This window comes from Eucalyptus grandis, chromosome 3 (genome assembly GCF_016545825.1).
Source record: "Eucalyptus grandis isolate ANBG69807.140 chromosome 3, ASM1654582v1, whole genome shotgun sequence".
Taxonomy (NCBI): Eukaryota; Viridiplantae; Streptophyta; class Magnoliopsida; order Myrtales; family Myrtaceae; genus Eucalyptus; species Eucalyptus grandis.
Window position 1 is genome coordinate 1,668,428 of NC_052614.1, and position 26,526 is coordinate 1,694,953.

General features: G+C 40.7%; 4 protein-coding genes and 1 long non-coding RNA gene across 5 annotated transcripts; 3 read left to right on the forward strand and 2 right to left on the reverse strand.

The window, feature by feature from the left end:
* The first annotated feature begins 1,018 nt into the window (after window positions 1-1,018).
* LOC120291169 (UDP-glucuronate 4-epimerase 1-like) lies at window positions 1,019-2,772 on the forward strand. The gene has a single exon (XM_039308197.1). It carries the CDS (start codon window positions 1,161-1,163, stop codon window positions 2,487-2,489), a length of 1,329 nt encoding a protein of 442 aa, XP_039164131.1. The 5' UTR covers window positions 1,019-1,160; the 3' UTR covers window positions 2,490-2,772.
* A 493-nt stretch (window positions 2,773-3,265) lies between these two features.
* LOC104438767 (protein DOWN-REGULATED IN DIF1 11) lies at window positions 3,266-3,876 on the forward strand. The gene has a single exon (XM_010051947.3). The coding sequence runs from the start codon at window positions 3,273-3,275 to the stop codon at window positions 3,681-3,683; it is 411 nt and encodes a 136-aa protein (XP_010050249.3). The 5' UTR covers window positions 3,266-3,272; the 3' UTR covers window positions 3,684-3,876.
* A 79-nt stretch (window positions 3,877-3,955) lies between these two features.
* LOC120291154 lies at window positions 3,956-5,299 on the reverse strand. Its single transcript, XM_039308142.1, has 5 exons — window positions 5,213-5,299; window positions 4,984-5,097; window positions 4,810-4,898; window positions 4,410-4,479; window positions 3,956-4,323 (listed from the first exon to the last, which is right to left on the reverse strand). The coding sequence occupies exons 1-5, from the start codon at window positions 5,240-5,242 to the stop codon at window positions 4,258-4,260; spliced, it is 369 nt and encodes a 122-aa protein (XP_039164076.1). The 5' UTR covers window positions 5,243-5,299; the 3' UTR covers window positions 3,956-4,257.
* A 129-nt stretch (window positions 5,300-5,428) lies between these two features.
* LOC120291363 lies at window positions 5,429-5,843 on the reverse strand. Its single transcript, XR_005549367.1, has 3 exons — window positions 5,762-5,843; window positions 5,613-5,655; window positions 5,429-5,511 (listed from the first exon to the last, which is right to left on the reverse strand). It is a non-coding gene; the product is annotated as an uncharacterized LOC120291363 (long non-coding RNA).
* Window positions 5,844-14,151: 8,308 nt separating this feature from the next.
* LOC120291319 (protein DOWN-REGULATED IN DIF1 11-like) lies at window positions 14,152-14,538 on the forward strand. Its single transcript, XM_039308536.1, has one exon. It carries the CDS (start codon window positions 14,152-14,154, stop codon window positions 14,536-14,538), a length of 387 nt encoding a protein of 128 aa, XP_039164470.1.
* The last annotated feature ends 11,988 nt before the right edge of the window (window positions 14,539-26,526 follow it).

Consider the following 26,526-nt stretch of genomic DNA (forward strand, 5'->3'; position numbering starts at 1 on the left):
TAAACCTAGTCTACCTCTATGACTCTCTCTCACTTGTACTTGATCTAATGCTCGATCACTTGACTTTTTTTTATTTTAGTTTGGATATGAGTTTTCCAAAATTGAATTATATAAAAAAAATATTTTAATAATATGGATTGAATTAAATATTAATCGGATATAAATTTGATCAAATATGAGTTTATTGTATGGAAATATAAGTCAATTTAAATCAGACCATATCGTTTAATAGGTCTAGTATTACACCATAACATAAAGAGTGAGCGTGACAAGACCTCAAAGGGGGGAGATAACATATTCTCCAAAGCAGGCAACAAATCTGAGCAAAAGATTTCGCAATCTACAAGCTGGCGAGTAAAAGGTGCATCCATAGATGAAATCTTAATTAACTTTCCCTTGTTATTGCTAATCCATCGATCAATTCAGGAGCACTCCCTCGATTCCCACACTTCTTATTCTAGAACAACGAGTCCTGGAATAACGAGGAGCTGTATCATTCGGTTAATTTCCACAATGAGGGCGCCCCATGTTTCCACGAGATTGACCAAATTCCCAAGATGGGCCCAAGATGGGGACGACAACAACGACAACCTCAACGGAAGGCTTCGACAATTCTCGAGAAGGAAATCCTCGGACCAATTATTAATGGCTTCGTGTAAGGCCTTTGACCTTTAGCTTAAGCGTGCAATTCCCATCAATTCAGCAACATGTCCACGTCAAGCATTAGCAATTTTTTTATAGGCGCAAAAGGAGTTTAACATTCCCCACGACTTATGTTATAGAAAAAATCCCAAAGAATACTCGGAACGGACACTTTTCTAACGCGGCATGAATGTACTAACTCGAAATTTTTTCTTATAATTTTATAAGAGGCTGAATTTAATAGAGTAGTCCCACTGTTTTTGTGCACATTATATTTACTATAGTCGGCACAGGGGTTCACGCGTGAGAAATTTCTCATCTTTCCGTGTTGGTGGGTGACCACTTTTCTCTTTTATAAATAATCTCCCTCTAGAACTTGAGAAAACCCTTTCGCATCCAGCAGCAGAGGTGCTGAAAAAGAACATAAAAATCTCAACTTTCTTCTTTTCAGAGAGAGGAGAGAGGAGAGAGAAATCAATCAAGAACAAGAACAAGAAACAAGAACGAGAAGCGTAGCGATGCCGCCACTGCTGGTGGCCGAGGAGGACGACCTCTTCCCGCCGACGCCGGGGAAATTCAAGACCGACCACCACCACCTCCACCGCCACCACCGCCACCTCCGCCGCTGCTTCGCCTCCACGAGCGCCACCTTCATGTGGGCCCTCTTCCTCCTCGCCCTCACCGCCTCCTACCTCAGCCTCCAGGGCCTCCTCTCCTCCGGCAACCGCCTCCTCGCCGCCTCCTGGGGCGGCATCCAGTGGGAGAAGCAGGTCCGCGTCTCCGCCCGGCCCCGCCGCCCCGCCGGCGCCGGCGCCGGCCACTCCGTCCTCGTCACCGGCGCCGCCGGCTTCGTCGGCGCCCACGTCTCCCTCGCCCTCCGGAAGCGCGGCGACGGCGTCGTGGGCCTCGACAACTTCAACCCCTACTACGACCCTTCCCTCAAGCGCTCCCGCGCGTCGCTGCTCCGCGCCCAGAAGGTCTTCGTCGTCGACGGCGACGTCAACGACGCCCGCCTCCTGGCCAAGCTCTTCGACGTCGTGGCCTTCACCCACGTGATGCACCTCGCCGCCCAGGCCGGCGTCCGCTACGCCCTTGAGAACCCGCAATCGTACGTCCACTCCAACGTCGCCGGCCTCGTCGCGCTCCTCGAGGCCTCCCGGTCGGCGAACCCCCAGCCGGCCTTCGTCTGGGCCTCCTCCAGCTCCGTCTACGGCCTCAACGACAAGTCGCCCTTCTCCGAGTCGGACCGCACCGACCGGCCGGCCTCCCTCTACGCCGCCACCAAGAAGGCCGGCGAGGAAATCACCCACGCCTACAACCACATCTATGGCCTCTCGATCACCGGCCTGCGCTTCTTCACCGTGTACGGCCCGTGGGGCCGCCCGGACATGGCGTACTTCTCCTTCACCCGGAACATACTCCAGGGCAAGCCCATCACGATATACCGGGGCAAGAACCGGGTCGACCTGGCCCGGGACTTCACGTACATCGACGACGTCGTGAAGGGCTGCCTGGCGTCGCTGGACACGGCGCGCAAGAGCACCGGGTCCGGCGGCAAGAAGCGCGGCCCCGCCCAGTACCGGGTCTTCAACCTGGGGAACACGTCGCCGGTGACGGTGCCGGAGATGGTGAGCATGCTGGAGGGGCATCTCGGGGTGAGGGCCCGGCGGCGGGAGGTGGAGATGCCCGGGAACGGCGACGTTCCGTTCACGCACGCCAACATCAGCTCGGCGCGGCGGGAGCTCGGGTACAAGCCCACGACGGACCTGCGGACCGGGCTGAAGAGGTTCGTGAAGTGGTACTTGTCGTACTACGGCTACAGCAATCATGGCAAGTCTGCGCATTGAACAATCCTCTCCTCTCCTCTCCTGCGATTTCCCCCTTTCTTGTTCGGAAGTTCTTAAAAAGTGGGGTTTTTCCCTTTACAAGTGATATACAAAGAAAATTCAGGGAAATCTTGTTGTTGTTTTCTGTTCTGTAAATAAAATTCAGTGCTTCGATTCTAGGCAGCAATCCAATTGCTCAGTGGCTGAAATTCAAGGGGAATGATGTAATGGTTATCTTAAATTTTCATCAGGAAATCTCGGGACCCATTTCGTTTATTTTGATGGTTATTGAATTTTTTTGACATCTGATGAGGGAAGATTGAAGGGCAAAGTGGTGGGGACGACTGGTGATGGACGGGTTATGATGAGGGGCCCCCAACCTCTTCCTTCTTTTCATCTGGTGTCGTCTTCATCATTGGATCCCAGCTGTAGAGTCTGCGATCGCCGTTCCGGTTTTGCTTGCTTGCTTGCTTGCCTGCGTATGGCCATGTTTGTCCCGCTTGAGAGTGATAAAGCTTCTTGATCTTGAGTTCATGAAACGGTTACTCCACCACCATTCCGTTCCAGGCCCTTCCAAGGTCCGTTAGCAAGGTAGCCTTTACGTCCCACTCTGTAACTGAAGCCAGCCATTAATTGAAGAGTTGATGGAATCGACATCATCCAGGCAGTTTCTGAATGCCAAGAATGAATGCTTTCTCCTCCTCCCCCAAACCCACCTCCCACGTCTATAAATGGAACTGGTTCGCACCGTTCGTCTCTTCACCTTCCACTTTTGTTCCCTCCCTCCCTCCCCCTCTTTCAACCATGGCAAGATCAGAAAACTTCGGCTTCGTCGCGTTCTTGCTCATCGCCAGTGGAGTCGCCCTGTTGTCCATCGCAAGGGCGGATTATGAGGACGCACCTGCCCCTGAACCCTCGGGGCCGGATTCTTTTCTGGCCCAATGCGCTTCCAAGCTGACCGAGAAGTGCGGGGAGGACATCTTCGGCAACATATTCACGAAGGAGATCGAGCTCACCCCCGAATGCTGTAAGAAGCTCGTGTTGGTGGGGAGAGAGTGCCACGAGGCTATGGTGAATTTCATTGTCTCCATTCCCACTTTCGCCAAGAATGCCTCCATCACCGTGCCCAGGAGCAAGCAGGTGTGGAATAAGTGCGTCTTGTTGAGCGAAGAAACCCTTCCCCGGCGTAAGAAGGCCTGGTCTCGTTGGATCTAATCGATGTCAAATTATCTTCGCACGCTCGATAAAGGCGAAAGGAATGTTGACAGTTAAAAGAGTTGTTTATTTGCGCTTACAATACAATTTGCATCCATAATCAGTTCATGTCCTAAATTAGTTTTACCTTTGTCTCCGGAAGGAAAACCGAATACGAGATCAATTAATACGACCTACTGGGCTCGATTGATAATTCAGAGACCAGGAAGATGTTCCCTAATCTAATCATCAGAAAAAAATTAAGACAAATCTGCCAAGCCTGCGATGTCATTTTATAGCAGACGTGATCATGGACAGTAAAAAGAGAAGTATAAAAACAAGCTAGAATCTCTTGAGGATTCGAGGATCGTGCCAAGAATTTCCAGCAAAAATGCAATTTACAGAGGCTTATGTACACCCAACAAAAGACACGGGTAAACATCAGCCAATTTCTCTCTCTAAGGTAACAATCTGAGAAACTTTCTACATTATGCCATATAACACCTGAGCCCCGAAATGCAGCAGCTTTGAGGAAATACACCATTAATCCTGATACTTCTTTGAATGATGAGATCTTGTGAACTGAAAAAGCTGCTCATGAGTCGTTTATACCAGCAATCAGTAGCAGCTGTGAAAGCAATCTACGAATCACGGGAAACTCCTGCAATAATATCCACAAATTATGACTGCAAGATTTGCATATCCTTCATAAAAGTATTAATCCAATGCCAAATTATCAGCAAATACCTTCAGGCTTTCATGAAAAGTGCCGTTGATGAAGGATTTAGGGAGTGACTGCTTCACAAGATTATGTCCCCTGTTAGACATGAATGACAGGTCTCAACTTAAGAATCAGGAGTCACCACATAAATTGAGAACAGTAGAATATTTGCTTGAAAACAAGTGCTAGAACTTTGCAGCACCATATCAATTTTCTAATTTAAGCCCCAGAAAATTCAAAAGCATCTACTATGTGGCAAGCAGTTTGACGATGCACAGAATTATAATGCACCACGCATACGTGAAAGAACCATACTCACACAAATATCCACCAGTCATGCATACCAGATGCATTTGGACGACAAAAGAGGAAATGCTTGCTTGGTACCTTTCAGTTTCACATCCAAAAGGAAATGAGATGAATTACCTTTCATCATGACATAAGAGAGTGTAGCACCGGATGGTATGAAAGAGGATTCGAGGAGAGAAGTCGTGCGCAACAGCTATCTGATTTACCTGAAGCAAAGACAAAAGTAGTTTTAATTTTTAAGATTTGTGTAGTCACATTATATATGGCCGCAATGGCTGACAAAAGACGTACCAAATTGTCCCATGTTCTCATCAGTCTATTCAACAGGTGATCAGCTGCAGGACTGAATAAGTATGATATTCCGAAGTCCACCCGAAGTATGGATTCAACAATGTGCAGTCCAATCTGATAAAGAAAGAACAGAATTTGAGAATAGCACAGATTTCGTCTAATCTTAAATAGGTGGACACCATGTGATAGGAATGCTAAGAAATCATAGAAAGTGAAGGGTAATTCTCACCACTTTTGTGAGTTCATTTCCAGTGTCCATGCTAATCAAGCATACTTCCACCACCTCATTTTTGATAGCCCATTGGACAGCACTGGATTCTCTTGCCTTCAAGAAAGACATCAATATGGAAGGAAAAGTCAATTTTTATCTGAGATCAGATAAAGTCATTGATGATTCACTGCACGGAGAAATGGAATGTACCTGGCATAAAATGCCAACCACTGACAAGGCAACAGCTCTCACGTTGTCATACACCTCCAGTGTGGACACGAACAGTACTAAGGGTACCAAGAAGTTAACAATGCAGGCTGAACTAACAAAAGAAAGGAAAAGAGAAGGTTCGCGTGAAGATAAATGCTAGAGGATGGTCAGCCAATTTCAGACACTGATGATAGTTTCTGAAGCCTACAGTTCATGAGCTTTTGCCTGGTTTCTCTATTAGCTGCAATGCACTGCAATGAAGCAAAGAGTTAACTGAGACAAGGGACAACAAGAATAATAATCAGAATGCGTTAGACAGCCCTTGACATGCTTCTTTTTGAGTTGCTTTCAGATTACCTGGAATAGAATAATGACATTGATAAGGCGCATGCATGCTCTATTGTTTAGACTTCCATCCACCATCATCCTGTAGATCAAGAGCACCTCCTGCATCATAAGACCAACCATAACTCAAAGATCCACCCATCACCCTAAATATCACTGGCAGTATGGATGAATATAGGGAAGAATTTTTCTTTTCATTGTGCCAAAGTATTATTTTTATAAAGCCTGCATGTTAAAAGTATCAGAGTCCTTTCCTTTTCCCCAATCTAGTAAGGAAAAAACGTATCAACTATTTTCATTCAGAGGAACTTCAAAGAAATCAAGGACAAACTGCCCGCCCGTTCGATATTCAAGAAAAACGAAATGCTCAAACAATGTAGAAATCCCTTTTCAGACCACTGACTATATAACCCCAAAGAACAAAGCAAGCCCAGTTTTAAAAAAATATAAAAAATCGGACTTTCCTCTTTCGTGGGAACCCTTAAAAACAACTGCAACGTTAGCTCGTCATACTCGAAATTTATACTGAAAGGTCTCTTAACAACGATCTAGCTTCAAATTCCGCAACATTACACATACAAATGTCGATGCGAACGGGAGCAATGACCTGTATCAGGATGGCCATGGTACCGCAAGAATGGAACAAAAGAAACCCCGCCCTGCAATAATTCTCCGGGTCCTCCTCCCTCTTCTGTCGACAAATGACGAACCCAACAAAGGTTTCAGTAAACAGAACCGTGAAAAGATCGAACCTTTGAATCGAACAAGGGCAGAGACCTGGAAGAGGAAAGAACTGAGCAAGTGCAGAGCAGATTCTCTGAACTGAGGGTCCCGCAGCTTAAGAATCAGCTGTGGAATCGCCCTCGGCTTCCCCAGCCACCGGAGCCGGTGCTTCCTCCTCCCCCACGGCGATTTGCCGTTCCCGACCCTGGAAAAAGAAATTCAAGAAAATGGGTCGCGAAATCGATCACGAAAGAGAGCGAGGGAGAGAGCGAAAAAGATCGCATTTTGACGGGCCTTGGTCGATGTTGGAGTAAAGAAGGTGGAGGGATATCTCTTCCCAATCCCAAGGCTCGTCGGGCAAGTTGTGAGCGTAGGGATGGTCTTCTTGGACCGCCATGGCCGGAGAGGAAGTTCAAAAGAGTTCCTCGGCGGGAAAGAAAGAAACAGAGGAAAGCGCCGACTGAAGTGAGCTGTGAATCAAAGAAAGCCCAAAATCGCTTTTTATGTTCGAGAGAAGTTGTGGGATTTAAGTTTTCCAGGTACAGATTCCACATTTACTCCTTTTTTCTCTTCCTGTTTTGTTTCAGTGGATGCATTTAGTTCGTGCTTTCTCAAAGTCTTTCCAAGTGTGCTTTATTTTATTGTTTTCCAAAAAGATTCACAGTTTACATTTAAAGAAAAAAAGAAAATTTAAATAAAAACTTAAATTGAATGTTATTTCAAATAAAAGTCTAAAATGATCAATACAATTTGAAATGAGGGTTTCAGGTGACAATATAACATCAATTAAGGCTACGTTTGTTATTTGTGTACCACCAAGACAGAATTAAGTCAGATATAAGATGAATATAGTTTAAATTAAATTATTTCATTGGGGAGATGAGACAAAAATGAAAAGGATTTCTAATATTTGTAATATAAAAGTTATTTTTCTTGAATAATAAACTTCTTAAATTAATAAAATTAAAATAATATTTTAACTCTAATATAAAAATCAAAAATACAAAAAATAACAACACTTTCTTTTTTTTTTTCTTAAATCCTATATTTCTTCATACATTCAATTCTTTTTCTATTTTACTGTATAAATTCAATATATATAAATATATAATTTTGGAATTTATATATATTACATAATTTAGGTATATTAGTATAGTTTACTATTTAATAAATTTTATCAGAGAATGATAGAAAGGGAAAAAATTAAAAACAGAGTGGGGAAACAAATAAAAATATAAGCAAATAAAAATCAAGTAGGCAATAGTATTATAAGATATTGTTATCATTTTTGTTTGTGCATCTTTTATGTACTCTAATATGCTATTTATATTAAACAATGAACATGATGGGATGTGTAAATATCCAACTTATTAATACAATTCGCCAAACTATAATATTTGACTTGCACATGAGAGGGATAGCTTATCTACAAAGTTTACATGTTTTTTTATATTCATGTGGTCTTCGTCCATCTTTAAAATTAAGCTTTTGGGTTGAACATTATTATAGTCACATAAATGTATTAGAGCAAAACAAAATTGAAAAAGTGTTTGTTTTGCTACAATGAACAGTTCATACTTTGCATAAACCTTCGTGCATCGATTGAGTTCATCATTTGAGCATTGTCACAAGCAGGACCTTTATGTCTTAAATACAACATTACTTTTACATAACCCCTTGGACAATAATAGAATTTGAGATTTTAGGGGAGCGCTGAGTTTCAATATTTTTTCCCAACCCTCGGATTACTTGTTCAACCATTTAGCACTTGCTGGCACTTGTTGCATCAACAAATGATTAAAGGTTTTATTTTCTTTGGACTTTAGGTGCTTATTTACGTTCGGTCAAAAACGTTCGGTCAAACTATGGTGTTTTGCATAGAAGGTTCGTACCATGTGTCGCAACCCTCCTAGAGCGAGATTTAAGGGAAGATGGGTTTAGAGATAATGTTGAGTTGTGGACCAATAATCTTTAATCGGCGCAAGGTCTCTTAAACTCTTATCTTACGCGACATTGGAATTTGTCATTTTAATTGATTAACCTATAAAATTCTATCATGAGAAGGAGTTGTCACTAGTTTAATGGGATTGGTTAGGTGCCAAGTGAAATTCGACAATATATCTCACTTTCTATGCAATCAAAAATTTAAAACCAAAAATTCAATTTACACTAATTATCTAATAAATGCCTTTTCGATACCTCAACTTGATTATTTGTCAACTAAAGTATCCATATAGTCTTTTCATCAAATTATGAACTTTAAGATTCTCGTCTGCTAAGTGTCCATGCAATATTTTTGTGTTCATTATGGTTCTAAAATGTAATCTAACCATTACATTAAAACAGATAAATCACAACTCAAGAAAACAGCGTAAAACAACCATAAACAAATGAGTAAAGTAGTATTGAGAGAATGAGTAAAGAGTAAAGTGCGGTATAATAACTCGATTCGAGTTGGGCAAAGAATATACATAATTTTATTATATGTCTACAAGATAGGATCCCCATGAGCTATATGGAAATTTAAGTATGCATGAAATTATTCTAAATGTGTGATATTACACTAAATTAATTATAATATAAGCAAAATGGATTATTTTTACAAACATAATTATTTATAAAATACAAAAAAAAGGCACTGAATTAGGATAATGACTTCAAAAAATTAGGAAAATCTTAAAGATGTCATTTCTGCCCTAATTTAACACTAATATACATTTTTTGGTTTTTTTTTTTTTGAAAGCCGATTTTAATTCATTAAACCGCACTATGTTTATTTACATGAACACGGGCCAATTCACAACATGAAGATCACATTAAAAGATCACATTAATTGATCTGCACATTACGTCAAACATCTGGTGTGCATAGACTGGCCAGGCTAGTTTATTTGATCCATGTTCATGGCCTTCAATCTTGACCCGTGAGCAACATTAACCTCAAATAGGGAATGAGGGTTATACTAAAACATGTATGGAACAATATTAACTGGAATTAAGATCCTAAAACGCACAATAACATGATTAAAATTAGCCTCAAATATACAGGTTCAACCTGTTTCTGCAAATCTGAGATAGAATATCCAGGTCAGGCAAACAGGTTGCCAACCCAGATTCAAGCTATGATACTTAACATATGCGAGACATACAGGAAAATATAATCGATCCCAATGCAAGTATGTGACATTGATTTTCAAATTCGACAAACATCTCGGAGAATAACTAACTACACACATCAGACCAACCTCTCAAATTGGCCTTCACGTATGATCCACCCTGGCCAGCCCTGTACCAGCTGTGGCCCAGTGTGGATCGGCTCAGTTTTTGGCTCAAGTTTTGGGCCTCATACACAATGCTTCGAAGCATTTCAACGAACAAAGTGTGTGCCCTGGTAGTGCTAGGTCAGGTCATGCAAACGAAGTAGTTTTTCGCCTAAAAGCAGCATTGACGCAAAGAAATCATCATAGATCAATGAGAAACGACTCAGATTCTGGGTGATTGTCATACAAGTATCAGGACTACTACTTGGCCTTGTACTTTACCGAGAACTAGGTAGGACAGGGTGCTGAAGAATGGACAAGTGCTCGTTTATGTCCGGTCAAATAGGGTGTTGAAGATTTCTGGAGCAAAGCCAGAAGTCCTCCGCGAAAACAAAAAGGAGAGGATCGGTTAAAATTGCAAAGACAGTAAAAAACTAAGCTGACTGTTTTCTTAGTCATCCGCTTCCCTAAGCCATTTCCATACGAAAAAGAGCTAGGTGATTGGATTCTATCATAGCAAGGGATTGTACAACAGAAAAAACTAAGAACTGGTGTTTTACACGAGTTCCGATTTATGGCTGCTTAAATATGGCGTTGCATTCTGATTTGTTGAGCCTTGACTCAGTCCCACGGCAAAAAGGAAAATTCTGTCCACGAGCCTCGACTCATTTGCAGATAGTCTTCTTGATGAACACAGCTGAAGGTTGGAGATTGGGTATGGGTTGTATATAGATATTGGCTAGCAATTGCCATCGTCCTCCATTGAACATGACAATTAGGATTATAGTAAGGATTGCAGTGTGGATTATGTTCCTGACTTGCGCATCCCTATATCTTTCATGTTTATAAAGTTCCTTCGGGAAATCTTGGGATCCATCACGTTTATGTTGATGAAATTGAATTTTGATATCTAATGAGGGAAGATTGAAGGGCAAATTCATATTGGGAACATGGGGAGATAATAGGGACAGTGGAGAGTTATGATGAAGGGCTCCAACCTCTTCTGTCATCGTCTTCATCATGTATTCCAGCTGTAAAGTCTGCGGTCGCCGTTACGGTTTGCTTGCTTGCTTGCCTGCCTGCCTGTGTATCGTCATGGTTGTCTCGCTTGAGAGTGATCAAGCTCCTTGATCTTGAGTTCATAAAATGGCTACGCCATCACCATTCCATTCCATTCCAAGGTCTGTTAACAAGGTATCCTTTAAGTCCCCACTTAGTAACTGAAGCCAGCCATTAATTGAAGAGCGATGCAATGGAAATCATTCGGACAGTTTCTGAATGCTAAGAGAGAATGCTTTTCCTCCCCACCTCCCACATCTTCTATAAGATGGAACCGGCTCGCACCGTTCATCTCATCACCTTCCACTTTTGTTGCCTTCCCCCTCTTTCGACCATGGCAAGATCAGGCTTCGTCGCGTTCTTGCTCCTTGCCAGCGTAGTTGCCGCGTTGTCTGTCAGAGTCAAACGGACTGATCCTGCGTCGGAGACATTAGACTACCTGATCGATTGTGCTAGCAAGTTGACTGGGAATTGCGGGGAAGACATCTTCTTCAACATATTCACGAAGCAGAGAAGGATCACCCCTGCATGCTGTAAGAAGCTTGTGTCGATAGGAAAACAGTGCCACGAGTCGATGGTGGGCTTCATTATCTTATCGCCCAGCTTCAGCAAGAATGCCTCCATCACCGTGCCCAGGAGCAAGAAAGTGTGGAATAAGTGTGTCCTGTTGGCCAAAGAAGCCCCTACCCTACCATAAGGAGGCCTGGTTTTATCGGATTTAATCGATGTCAAATTATCATTGCAAGCTCGAAAAACACAGAGGAATAATGAATAGTTTCTTTTCTTTTCTTTTGATATAGACCTATGTTCTGTTAAACTTTTATATACATAAACACTACTGTAAAAATATGTATGTTTTGTGAAAATATAATCCTATGTTTGCTATCCTATTTCTGTGTTGTCTGGAGGTTATTATTACGTTTCCTCTTGTGCAATAAAATGAACGGGTCGGCAACAATTGCTGAGAGGTTGCAAACTTTTATCGACCACTGAGGAATGTGCATGCACTCGAAGTTCGGGTCGTGACAAAAATAGATAAATCACAACTCAAGAAAACAGCGTAAAATAATCATAAACAAATGAGCAATGTAGTATTGAGAGAATTAGTGAAGAGTAAAGTGCGGTATAATAACTCGATTCAAGTTGAGCAAATAATATACATAACTTTGTTATATAGCTACAAGATAGGATCCCCATGAGCTATATGGAAATTTAAGTATGCATGAAATTATTCTAAATGTGTGATATTACACTAAATTAATTATAATATAAGCAAAATGGATTATTTTTACAAACATAATTATTTATAAAATACAAAAAAGGCACTGAATTAGGATAATGACTTCAAAAAATTAGGAAAATCTTAAAGATGTCATTTCTGCCCTAATTTAACACTAATCTACATTTTTTGGTTTTTTTTTTTGAAAGCCGATTTTAATTCATTAAACCGAACTATGTTTTTTTTTTTTTTTTTTTTTTTTTTTACATGAACACGGGCCAATTCACAACATGAAGATCACATTAAAAGATCACATTAATTGACCTGCACATTACGTCGAACATCTGGTGTGCATAGACTGGCCAGGCTAGTTTATTTGATCCATGTTCATGGCCTTCAATCTTGACCCGTGAGCAATATTAACCTCAAATAGGGAATGAGGGTTATACTAAAACATGTATGAAACAATATTAACTGGAATTAAGATCCTAAAACGCACAATAACATGATTAAAATTAGCCTCAAATATACAGGTTCAACCTGTTTTTGCAAATCTGAGATAGAATATCCAGGTCAGGCAAACAGGTTGCCAACCCAGATTCAAGCTATGATACTTAACATATGCGAGACATACAGGAAAATATAATCGATCCCAATGCAAGTATGTGACATTGATTTTCAAATTCGACAAACATCTCGGAGAATAACTAACTACACACATCAGAACAACCTCTCAAATTGGCCTTCACGTATGATCCACCCTGGCCAGCCCTGTACCAGCTGTGGCCCAGTGTGGATCGGCTCAGTTTTTGGCTCAAGTTTTTGGGCCTCATACACAATGCTTCGAAGCATTTCAACGAACAAAGTGTGTGCCCTGGTAGTGCTAGTGTCAGGTCATGCAAACGAAGTAGTTTTTCGCCTAAAATCAGCATTGACGCAAAGAAATCATCATAGATCATTGAGAAACGACTCAGATTCTGGGTGATTGTCATACAAGTATCAGGACTACTACTTGGCCTTGTACTTTACCGAGAACTAGGTAGGACAGGGTGCTGAAGAATGGACAAGTACTCGTTTATTTCCGGTCAAATAGGGTGTTGAAGATTTCTGGAGCAAAGCCAGAAGTCCTCCGTGAAAACAAAAAGGAGAGGATCGGTTAAAAATGCAAAGACAGTAAAAAACCAAGCTGACTGTTTTCTTAGTCATCCGCTTCCCTAAGCCATTTCCATACGAAAAAGAGCTAGGTGATTGGATTCATTCATAGCACGGGATTGTACAACAGCAAAAACTAAGAACTGGTGTTTTACCCGAGTTCTCATTTAGGCTGCTTAAATATGGCGTTGCATTCCGATTTGTTGAGCCTTGACTCAGTCCCACGGCCAAAAGGAAAACTCTGTCCACAAGCCTCGACTCATTTGCAGATAGTCTTCTTGATGAACACAGCTGAAGGTTGGAGATTGGGTATGGGTTGTACCCAGATATTGGCTAGCAATTGCCATCGTCCTCCATTGAACATGACAGTTAGGATTATAGTAAGGATTGCAGTGTGGATTATATTCCTGACTTGCGCATCCCTATATCTTTCATGTTTATAAAATTCCTTCGGAAAATCTCGGGATCCATCACGTTTATGTTGATGAAATTGAATTTTGATATCTAATGAGGGAAGATTGAAGGGCAAATTCATATTGGGAACATGGGGAGATAATAGGGACAGTGGAGAGTTATGATGAAGGGCTCCAACCTCTTCTGTCATCGTCTTCATCATGTATTCCAGCTGTAAAGTCTGCGGTTGCCGTTACCGTTTGCTTGCCTGCCTGCCTGCCTGTGTATCGTCATGGTTGTCTCGCTCGAGAGTGATCAAGCTTCTTGATCTTGAGTTCATAAAATGGCTACGCCATCACCATTCCATTCCATTCCAAGGTCTGTTAACAAGGTATCCTTTAAGTCCCACTTAGTAACTGAAGCCAGCCATTAATTGAAGAGCGATGCAATGGAAATCATTCGGGCAGTTTCTGAATGCTAAGAGTGAATGCTTTTCCTCCCCCTGAACCCACCTCCCACATCTTCTATAAGATGGAACCGGCTCGCACCGTTCATCTCATCACCTTCCACTTGTGTTGCCTTCCCCCTCTTTCGACCATGGCAAGATCAGGCTTCGTGGCGTTCTTGCTCCTTGCCAGCGTAGTTGCCACGTTGTCCGTCAGAGTCAGATGGAAGGATCCTGCGGGGGAGACATTAGACTACCTGGCCGATTGTGCTACCAAGCTGGCCGATGATTGCGGGGAAGACATCTTCTTCAACATATTCACGAAGCAGAGAAAGATCACCCCTGCATGCTGTAAGAAGCTTGTGTCGATGGGAAAACAGTGCCACGAGTCGATGGTGGGCTTCATTATCTTATCGCCCAGCTTCAGCAAGAATGCCTCCATCACCGTGCCCAGGAGCAAGAAAGTGTGGAAAAAGTGTGTCCTGTTGGCCAAAGAAGCCCTACCCTACCGTAAGGAGGCCTGGTTTTATCGGATTTAATCGATGTCAAATTATCATTGCAAACTCGAAAACACGAGGAATTGTTGACACCTATTTTTAGCAAATCTAGGAAAATAAGGAAAAAAAAAATTGCTTTTTGAAAAGAAAAAATAAAAAAGGGGAAAATTGATTCGATTGGTTATGAATGGAATGTGGAAATTCTGATTAACCATCCTTGCTCCGGTGAATATTTAATTCATAGTAAATATGGAAGCAAATTTTCAATCAAAGAAATTAGATAAATAAAAAAAAGGAAGGAGTTTGATAAAAGGGAAGGAATCGAAATATCCAAGGAAAAATCAAATTGATTGCAAAATTTCGTTCCAATTTACATGAATTAAGGCAAAGGAAAAAGGAAGTTTGAAAGTTGCCATGAAGACCGGCCGTCTAGAAATCACTATAAAATAAGTCGATCCGTACGGATGCGAGGAGGAGCGAATTCAGAAAATTTTCAGAGGAATTCGAAAAAAAATTGGAGAGAAAAGTTCGTAAAGAATTTCGTGAAGAAAGAAGCACGATCGTGAGAGAAGAGAAGAAAGAAAAATACCAAAAAAAGAAGAGAAAGGCCTCCTCCCTTTTGTCGTCCAAGAAGTCTTTGTTCTTTTCCCCTCTGACAAACTGCAGAGGAAAAAGAAAGAAGTCAGCAGCCGCAGAAGAAAAGAAAGAGAAAGAGTGCAGAAGTGACGTGTGGCCAGAAAGAAAAAAAAAAAAAAAGCAGCAGGAGCTACTGTTCGTCTTCTTCGCGTGGAAGCCCCTGCCCATGCTCGCGTCGCACCTCCTCCGTCCGTGAGCACTGCACCAGCGCCACCCACGACGACCGCGCTCCCGCCCTCGCCGACGCCGCGCCACTGCAACACCCTGCTCTACCGCGACGCCGCCCGTCGATCTCCGAGCTCCACCGCGCCTCCGCACCGCCACCGACGCCTGCAGCAGGTCCCTCCGCTTCGCCTGCAACCCGCCGGTTCGCGATTCGGCCGGTCATCGCCGCGCCTCCGCGCACTAGCACTCGCAAGCCTCGCCGCGTAGCAACCTGCGACCCGCAGCAACTCGCGCACACCACCCGACGACCCCGCGACGCTGCAGCAGCCCGAGAACCCGCACCGGCCATCGCGACCCGCTCTTGCCCAGCCGACGCCGGAGCTCCGAAGCCTGCCGCTCCCAACCTCGCCGCGCCGCCGCGCCGCTCGCCTCAGCCAAGCGCCCGGTGCCTTCGCCGCCCGTCTCCGCTCATCGGACGCCGCGCCTGCACACCCGACGCCGCATCTCGAAGCCTGAGGCCTGCTCCGCTCCATTACTGTTCCGCAGCAACCGAACTCTCACTGTTCACCATTGCCGCCGCGACCCACAAGCCCGACGCCGCCGCACCTGCTGCTGAGTCCCCCGTCCGAGCGCCACCCTACGGCTGCCAAGCCCATTTTGAGAAAAAAATAAAATAAAAGAGAAAACACATTAGGTAGTTTTCTTTAGTTTGTTTTATTTATTTCATTTTATTTTATTTTATCTTATTCCTTTTAGTATAATTAGCCTTTAGTATATGATTGGAAATTCCAACATATTACCTGATTCGCAACCGCGCTGTAGAGTTTTTATTTCATCTATAAGGCGCCTAGATGAAATAATTAATTAGCGGGAATAAAATTGATATTTTGATCTTTAAGGCTTAAGATCAATTTATCGATTTTATCAGCGAAATATTACCCATTGATCCGAACGATATGTAATATTTTTGATGATCTGTTTTGTCTTGATTGCTTTATTTATCTTGAAATGTGTTTGAGTTATAATATTGCATGATTTAGGATTCATATATTTAGAATAGGAATTTTATTTCAAATTTTAAAATAAAAAAATTAAAAAAATCAAATCAATCAATTTAGGTTGCTAGATTTTTAATTTGGATTACATGTTTAATTATTATTAATTTCGAAACTAAACAAAAGAATCATCATATACATGTCATGTAGTGTTAAAGCATATTTTGCACGTCATTGCATATTAGGACTAAATTGCATTTAGTTCAATTCTAGATAATATTTTTTTCTTAATTTGTTATAAGTTTAGGTATTTTTAGATATATTGCATTTTAGGATTATTTTGGTTAAGATAATGTTTTAGTTTAAATTAGGATTTGGCCCAACCTAATTCTAATATAAATTAAATAGGATCTTAATCTAATTAGGTAATTTTCACATTTCACCTGAAAAATACAAAAATGTCATAGGTTAAATTAGTTTTATTATTTATGATAAAATGCATTCTCCTAGAAAAAAATGTCATATGCATGTCATTAGGGCTAGATTCACCGGGATGCATGTCATTTAGTATTTTTGCTAGGCCTATTTAATTAGAAATTGCATGTCATTAGAATTAGGTCATTTAGTTAATATTGTATTGCATATTGCATGATTTTTATTAATTAAGTGAAAACAAAAAGAAATTGCGTGTTAATTAGAAACCATATCCAGGGTTGTTGATATGGTTTTTAACCTAACCTTGTAGATGCTTTCGTTGCTTTGAAGTAAGTTTTTGCAATTTATTTATTGTTTATCTCGGGTGTTAAATTGGTGGATTGCGCACCCGCATAATCACCTCACATGTTAGGAAAATAGATTTAAAATCAATTTAAGTCACTTTGCAAAATCATTTTTTGAAAATAAAAGAATGGTACCGAAAGGGCATTAGAGAAATCTAGTGTAACCAAGTCCCGTCGCCCATAGTCTCAGTTCGTAGGAGTAAAGTGAAACTCCCGTTACTTTACTTGGGTTTCTAATCGACCCACTAAAAAAATAGATTAGTGGCGACTCGATTAAAAAAATCAATTGCATGTTAAGAATTCAAACCTAAGTCGCGAATTGGTATGGGTTTGGGAGAGCTCGAATTAAGTCTAGGCTTAATAATCCATTAACCAAATTTTAGGTGATTCACACCTCGAAAAATTTAGGTCGCGACAGGAATAATGAGCAGTTTCTTTTCTTTTCTTTTCTTTTGATATAGACCTATGTTCAGTTAGACTTTTATGTACATAAACACTAGTGTAAAAATATGTATGTTTTGTGAAAATATAATCATATGTTTGCTATCACATTTTTGTGTTGTTTGGAGGTTATTATTACGTTTCCGCTTGTGCAATAAAATGAACGGGTTAGCAAAAATTCCTGGGAGGTTGCAAACTTTTATCGACCACTGAGGGATGTGCACGCGCTTGAAGTTCGGGACGTGACAAAAACAGACAAATCACAACTCAAAAAAACAGCGTAAAGTAATCATAAACAAATGAACAATATAATATTGAGAGAATGAGTGAAGAGTAAAGTGCGGTATAATAACTCGATTCGGGTTGGGCAAAGAATATACATAACTTTGTTATATAGCTACAAGATAGGATCCCCATGAGCTATATGGAAATTTAAGTATGCATGAAATTACTCTAAATCTATGATTTAACACTATATTAATTCTAATATAAGCAAAATGGATTATTTTTACAAACATAATTATTTATAAAATACAAAAAAAAAAAAAAAAAGCACTGAATTAGGATAATGACTTCAAAAAATTAGGAAAATTCTAAATTCTAAATGTCATTTCTGCCTAATTTAACACTAGTCTACATTTTTTGGCTTTTTTCTTTTTTTTTGAAAGCCGATTTTAATTCATTAAACCGAACTATGTTTATTTACATGAACACGGGCCAACTCACAACATGAAGATCACACTAAAAGATCACATTAATTGATCTGTGCATTACGTCGAACATCTGGTGTGCATAGACTGGCCAGGCTAGTTTATTTGATCCATGTTCATGGCCTTCAATCTTGACCCGTGAGCAATATTAACCTCAAATAGGGAATGAGGATTATACTAAAACATGTATGGAACAATATTAACTGGAATTAAGATCCTAAAACACACATAACCTGATTAAAATTAGCCTCAAATATACAGGTTCAACCTGTTTTTGCAAATCTGAGATAGAATCCAGGTCAGGCAAACAGGTTGCCAACCCAGATTCAAGCTATGATACTTAACATATGCGAGACATACAGGAAAATATAATCGATCCCAATGCAAGTATGTGACATTGATTTTCAAATGGGACAAACATCTCGGAGAATAACTAACTACACCCATCAGAACAACCTCTCAAATTGGTCTTCACGTATGATCCACCCTGGCCAGCCCTGTACAAGCTGTGGCCCAGTGTGGATCGGCTCAGTTTTTGGGCCTCATACACAATGCTTCGAAGCATTTCAACGAACAAAGTGTGTGCCCTGGTAGTGCTAGTGTCAGGTCATGCAAACGAAGTAGTTTTCGCCTAAAATCAGCATTGATGCAAAGAAATCATCATAGATCATTGAGAAACGACTCAGATTCTGGGTGATTGTCATACAAGTATCAGGACTACTACTTGGCCTTGTACTTTACCGAGAACTAGGTAGGACAGGGTGCTGAAGAGTGGACAAGTGCTTGTTTATGTCCGGTCAAATAGGGTGTTGAAGATTTCGGGAGCAAAGCCAGAAGTCCTCCGTGAAAACAAAAAGAAGAGGATCGGTTAAAAATGCAAAGAGAGTAAAAAACTAAGCTGACTGTTTTCTTAGTCATCCGCTTCCCTAAGTCATTTCCATAAGAAAAAGAGCTAGGTGATTGGATTCATTCATAGCACGGGATTGCACAACAGCGAAAACTAAGAACTGGTGTTTTACACGGAAGTTCTCATTTACGGCTGCTCAAATATGGCATCGCATTCCGATTTGTTGAGCCTTGACTCAGTCCCACGGCCAAAAGGAAAACTCTGTCCATGAGCCTCGGCTCATTTGCAGATAGTCTTCTTGATGAACACAGCTGAAGGTTGGAGAGTGGGTACAGGTTGTATCCAGATAATGGCTAGCGATTGCCATCATCCTCCACTGAACATGACAATTAGGATTATAGTAAGGATTGCAGTGTGGATTATGTTCCGGACTTGCATCCCTATATCTTTCATGTTTATTAAATTCCTTCAGGAAATCTCGGGATCCATCACGTTTATGTTGATGAAATTGAATTTTGATATCTAATGAGGGAAGATTGAAGGGCAAATTCATATTGGGAACATGGGGAGATGATAGGGACAGTGGGTAGTTATGACGAGGGCCCCAACCTCTTCTGTCGTCGTCTTCATCACGTATCCCAGCTGTAAACTCAGCGTTCGCTGTCACGGTTTGCTTGCCTGCCTGCCTGTCTGTGTATCGTCATGGTTGTCTCGCTTGAGAGTGATCGAGCTTCTTGATCTTGAGTTCATAAAATGGCTACGCCATCACCATTCCATTCCATTCCATTCCAAGGTCTGTTAACAAGGTATCCTTTAAGTCCCATTAGTAACTGAAGCCAGCCATTAATTGAAGAGTGACGCAATCGAAATCATTTGGGCAGTTTCTGAATGCTTTTTCCTCCCGCTGAACCCACCTCCAACATCTTCTATAAGATGGAACCGGCTCGCACCGTTCATCTCATCACCTTCCACTTGTGTTGCCTTCCCCCTCTTTCGACCATGGCAAGATCAGGCTTCGTCGCGTTCTTGCTCCTTGCCAGCGTAGTTGCCGCGTTGTCCGTCAAAGTCAAACGGACTGATCCTGCTCAGGAGACATTAGACTACCTGGTCAATTGTGCTAGCAAGCTGGCCGAGAATTGCGGGGAAGACATCTTCTTCAACATATTCACGAAGCAGAGAAAGATCACCCCTGCATGCTGTAAGAAGCTTGTGTCGATGGGAAAACAGTGCCACGAGTCGATGGTGGGCTTCATTATCTTATCGCCCAGCTTCAGCAAGAATGCCTCCATCACCGTGCCCAGGAGCAAGAAAGTGTGGAATAAGTGTGTCCTGTTGGCCAAAAAAGCGCCTACCCTACCGTAAGGAGGCCTGGTTTTATCGGATTTAATCGATGTCAAATTATCATTGCAAACTCGAAAAACACGAGGAATAATGAGCAGTTTCTTTTCTTTTCTTTTTTTCTTTTTCAAAGCAAGGGAACGATGACAGTTCAAAGAGTTGTTTATTTGCGCTTTTAGTACAATTTGTATCCATTATCAGTTGTTGTCCCAAATTAGTTTTACCTGTGTCTCCGAAAGTAAAACCGAATTAGAGATGAATATGACCTACTGGCTGGATTGATAATCCAGAGACCAGGAAGTTGTTCCCTAATCTAATCATCAGATATAAAAGAAAGAATCTGCCAAACCTGCCAAACTCATCTTACACAAGACATGATCATGGAGGTTAAAACGAGGAAAACAGAAAAACAAGGTAAAGACTTTAGAGGATTCGAAGATCGGACCAAGAATTTCGAGCAAAAAATGCAATTCGCAGCGGATTTGTTACGTGCAACAAAAGATGTGGGTTAACGTCCGGTAATTTCTCTCTCTGAAGTAATATTCTGAGGAACCGACTTTCTACATAATGCAATATAAAACCGGAACCCCCAAATGCAGCAGCTTTGGGAAATACTCGACACCATTAGTCCTGATTCGTTTCTTAATGATGAGATCTCGTGAACTGAAGGAGCTACTCATGAGTCTCATGAGTCATTCATAGCAGCAATCTGCAGTAGTTGTAAAAGCAATCTATGGATCACGGGAAACTCGTGCAATATTTATCTACAGATTATGAAACTGCAAGATTTGCATATCCTTCATAAAAAAAATTAATCTGCTGCCAATTATCAGCAAATACCTTTAGGCTTTCATGAAAAGTGATATTGATGAAGGACTCAGGGAGGAACTGCTTCACAAGATTATGTCCTGCTAGACATGAGTGCCAGGTCTCGACTTAAGAATCAGGAGTCACCACATAAATCGAGAACAGTAGAATATTTGCTTGAAAACAAGTGCTAGAACTTTGCAGCACCGTATCAATTTTTAATTTAAGCCCCAGAAAATTCAAAAGCATCTACTAGGTGGCAAGCGGTATGATGATGCCCAAAATTATAATGCACACAAGTATCCACTGGTTGGGCGTACCATATGCATTTGGATGATTGTTAGGTGACTTGATTATTTATTTATTGCATAAAATTAGAGATTAATTTTATCCCTGAAAAAAAAAATATTATAATGCATAATATATAATTTTAGGTGCACTTATTTATTATTATTACATTTTGCATTGAGCTGGTGATAAATGGGTTTGAATTGGTAGTTACGAACTATAATTTGACGTTGGACTAAGTTCACAAAGGAAGCAAATTAACTCAAACCTTTTTTTTTTTCAAATGAGTGAAAATTAAATGGAGATTTGGTATGATATTACAGTGGATTTTTTGGAATTTGAGAAAATCGTATTGCAATCTTATTTTTAATAATAGGCGATGAAATCAGTGGAGAATATTCAAAAGATGAGGAAAATAAAAAAGATTTTTGCGATCGTGATGTTATAGGCAATCTTCGTGTATATTGAGGAAGAGATAAAATATTTCGTGAATATCACTTTTTTTTCCCTATAAAAGGAGCTGCGTACGATGAGAAGCGAGGCTTCTCTTCGTTCGAGCGAAAAGAACAAAAAGCTCTTTCCTTGGGGTTTATTTTCCTCAAGGAAAAGGCTGCCAAAAGTAGTGTGCAGAGAGAAAAGTGACGTGAGGGAGACTTGAAGAGAGAGTTAAAAAAAGCAAGGGTTGCTGTTCATCTTCCCCGCCGCTGCTCTCCGCCTCACAGCCGCTCGAGGCCTCCGCTGCACCGGCCGCCGCGCGGCATCGCCGCTCGTCCGCGAGCTCCGAGCGCCGACGCCCGAGCCGCTCCGCCACTGCCGTTCCGCCAGCCGCCGGAGTTCCGTCTCCCTCGCCGGCGAGCTCCTGTCGCTGCGTCTGCCCAGAAGCCCGAAGCCGGCCTGCGAAGCCACCGCTCCCTCGCCAGTCACCTCGCCTGCACTCGCGCGCCTCCGCCTCTGCTCCGACGACCCGACGCTGCTCCTGCCTTGTTCGTTGCTGCTGTCCCTCTCACCGAGCCGCCGCACGCCTCCGCCTCTGGTCCGACGCCCGGCGGCCCCCCTCTCCGAGCTACGACCCAGCAATGCCTTTGACACCAGCTATTCTGCCCTCTGTCACTGCTGGTCTGCTAGCTGCCGCCACTCACCATAGCTCCGAACGCCGGCGACCCACCACCACAGCAGCCCCTTGTCAAGCCATACCGAGCCCATCGCGATCCACAATCCACCCGTCGATAAATCTCGTTTGAAAAAATCAAATTATAGGTATTTTTCTTTAATTTACTTTCTTTTATTCTTTATTTTAATATTTGATCCTTTGTTTAAAATAGTCATCTATGATTGAAATTCCCGACATGAAGTAGCCTCTTAAATTAGGAATTGATAATCCGATTTTCGCGCTGAAATTCGAATCGTAATCGCTGAAAATCACCGATTGATTTCACACTCGAGATTCGATTCCCGATTTTGTTTAAAAATTAATCAACCAAATCTCATGCGTAAGATGTGGTTAGCCAATTTATTGATATCAATCTTATCTTGTCTGTCGATTTACGTTGTGTTGGTTGAATCAATTTTATTTTCGTATAAGAAAAAATAAAAATATATATTTGAGTTAGGATTAGGTTCGTTTTAAATATTTCTTGTTTTAGGTTATCTTGCATATTTTGAATATGGATTTTATTTCAAATTTTTAAATATAAAAATCCAAAAAATGCATTCATTTAGGATGTTAATTGCACGTTTAATTATGTGGCAATTTTAATTTCAAATTTCATGGAGCATTCTTTGTACGTCATTGCATATTATAATAAAATTACATGTTTAATTTTAAGTTTAGATAAATCTTTTAGATTGCATGTTTTTAAAAAAAAATAAAAATGTCATGTGCACGTCATATAGAATTAAGTTCATGAAATGCATGTTAGGTCCATTTAGTTAAATATTGCCCGTCATTATAATTAGGTTATTTGCTAGATTGCATTACATATAAATTAGATTTTATTAAATAAGAGGAATATTCTTTAAAAAAGATTAAGTGATTGTATGTTAATTAAAAAGTCATATCTAGGACTATTGATGTGAATTCTAATTTAACATTGTAGATGCTTTACGTTGCTATGAGGTAAGTTTTGTAATTTATTCACTGCTTTATCTGAGTGTTAAATTGGTGGTTTGCGCCCGCATAATTACCTCATATGTTAGGAAAATGAATTAAAATTAATTTAAGCTGCATGCAAAATATTTTTTCAAATAAAAAGAAAAGATACCGAAAGGAGATTAGAAGAGTTTAGTGTAACAAATCCTTGTATCCAAAGTCTATAATTCTCTTATTATTTTACTTAGGTGTCTAATTGATTTACCATAAATTGATTAATGGTGACTCCCTTTTGCATGTTAGATATTTAAATATAAGTCGCGAATTGGTATGGACTTGAGAGAGCCCGAGCTAAATTAGACTTAGTAGTCTATTAGCTTAATTTTAGGTTGTGCACCAAAAATTTTGGTTATGACAACTTGGCGACTCCGCTAGAGATTTGTCAAAACTCTTAAGTGGACTTAGGCCAATTTTTTTTTCTTTTGAAATTTTTTTGTTTTGCAGCGAGATCCTAGGTACGTCCTTAACATTTAAGGTGTTAAATGTTCTTGTAGGATTAGAGGTATAAGAGGAAGTGTTTCCTAACATTTGTTTTGTAGGGAGGTATAGAAATGTATGGTTTATTTTTATGTTGAAGTGTTGCTTGATATAAATTGTTATGCATGTCTTGTATTTGCACTACACTATTGCATACGCAACCTATCGTCGGACTTGGGCCGCATAGGATATCTAGGATGGTATCGAGATAGATACCACTCTGACCGCATGCTCATAGTATGAGTCGCCCATCTCGATCCCAAAATTTCTTTTTTGGTGTCAAGAGTACCCACTTCGGTCCGCATGCCCACGACTCGGGTCGGCTCTTTGACCAAGTCGAAGTCATGAGGACCCGACGTAGTCCGCACGCTCGTGACTAGTCTGATCATCCTTGTGGCTCCACTTTATTAAGCCCTATAGACTAAAAATCAAGCGACTTACCATGCGCATGTCTTTGTTATTACCCCTTGTTTATTATTAAAGTAAGTTTTCTAAATTCGAAACCCTTGCAATCTGCTTACTTTATTATATCATTTTGTCGGTCTATAGCATTAGGATTGTACTAGTCTTGGTTAATATACAATGGGAATACCGGACATTTGAATTATTCTCCCTCCAAAGGAAGAGCTTAGCGCATGGTAGGACAAGTTAGACCAAGTTGGCAGTTAATTTGCAGAGTCGCACATTAGTCGACTACTTCCATTACTACGTATGAACATCCATGGCGGCCATATCTAAGCACTTGTCTATTGTTGGTGCCCTAAGACTTTTACTTTTATCTTCGGCAGTAAGCACGAACTCACTCCCACTTTGGAAGAATATAGTATTGCCGTAGGAAAATCCTTGAAAGCTGAATTAATTAGTCCGCCCATCGAAATAGATCCCGTTGTGGCCTTATCTGATTTTTTGAGAATTAAGGAGGACAATATAAGGAATTTTTTAAAGGCTCACTGTAATACATGTCATTTATATTTTTTAAAAGAATATTTTGAAAATGGCACTTCATTTCAAATTCGTAGGGTTTTTCCTTTTAGCTTTCTTTGGATTTATAGTTTTTCCTTATTACAAGAATGCTATTAACCCTTTGATTTCTCATTTAGTTAAACAAGTGTTAGAAGGAAAAATTTCGTAAACACTATTCTAGCTTAAACTTTTCTTTAAAATGAAAGTCTTATCACCGCCTCCTTTAAATTGAGTTTCAATCATAATAGTGTTTACGAAATTTTTTCTTTCCAACACTTGTTTAACTAAATGAGCAATCAAATAGTTAATAGCATTCTTACAGTAAGGAAAAACTATAAACCCAAATAAAGCAAAAGGGAAACCCTACACATTTGAAATAAAGTGCCATTTTCAAAACATTCGTTTAGAAAAGATAAATGACATGTATTACGGTGAGCCTTTAAAACCTTCATTATATTGTCATTCTTAATTCTCAAATAATGAGATAAGGCTACAACGGGATCTATTTCGATAGGCGGACTAATTAATTCGGCTTTTAAGGATTTTCTTACGGCAATACTATACTCTTCCAAGGTAGGAGTGAGCTCATGCTTACTGCCAAAAATAAAAGTAAAAATCTCGGGGCACTAACAATGGGCAAGTGCTTAGATGAGGCCGCCATGGATGTTGATACGCAGCAATGGAAGTAGTTGACTAATGTGTAACTCTACAAATTGACTGCCAACTTGGTCTAACTTGTCCCACCATGTGCTAAGCTCTTCCTTTGAAGGGAGAATAATTCAGATGTCCAGTATTCCCATTGTATATTGACTAAGACTTAGGACAATCCTAATGTCATAAACCAACAAAATGATATAATAAAGTAATTAGATTGCAATGGTGCAAATTTAGGAAACTTACTTTACCAATAAACAAGAGACAATTACAAAGACATGCGTATGATAAGTGACTCGATTTCTAGTCTATAGGGCTTAACAAAGTGGAGCCACAAAGATGATCAGACTAGCCACAGGCGTGCGGCTTACATTGGGTCCTCATAACTCCAGCTTGGTTAAAAAGCCGACCCGGGTAGCGTGCATGCGAACCAAGATAGGTACTCTTAACACTAAAAAAGAAATTTCGGGATCGAGATGGATGACTTGTACCGCAGGCATGCGGTCAAAGTGGTATCCATCTCGATATCATCCTAGTGATCCTATGTGGCCCAAGTCCGGCGGTAGGTTGTATGTGCAATAGTGTAGTGCAAATGCAAGGTAAGCACAACAGTTTATATCAAACAACACTTCAACATGAAAATAAACCACCTTTCTACAAAATAAATGTTAGCAAATACTTCTTCTTATACCTCCCATTTTGCAAGAACATTATTTAAGGGACATATTGGATCCTCGCTAACAAATAAAAAATTTTCAAAAAAAAAAGAAAAATTTGCTTA

Excerpts from the sequence above, each read along its gene's own strand:
- LOC120291169 (XM_039308197.1), top strand. The coding sequence starts at position 1,161 with ATGCCGCCACTGCTGGTGGCCGAGGAGGACGACCTCTTCCCGCCGACG.
- LOC104438767 (XM_010051947.3), top strand. The coding sequence starts at position 3,273 with ATGGCAAGATCAGAAAACTTCGGCTTCGTCGCGTTCTTGCTCATCGCC.
- LOC120291154 (XM_039308142.1), bottom strand. The coding sequence starts at position 5,242 with ATGGACACTGGAAATGAACTCACAAAAGTG. Across the intron at positions 5,098-5,212 it reads GAAATGAACTCACAAAAGTG|ATTGGACTGCACATTGTTGA; the intron begins GTGAGAATTACC and ends TTTCTTTATCAG. Across the intron at positions 4,324-4,409 it reads CTTTTCATGAAAGCCTGAAG|GAGTTTCCCGTGATTCGTAG; the intron begins GTATTTGCTGAT and ends ATATTATTGCAG.
- LOC120291319 (XM_039308536.1), top strand. The coding sequence starts at position 14,152 with ATGGCAAGATCAGGCTTCGTGGCGTTCTTGCTCCTTGCCAGCGTAGTT.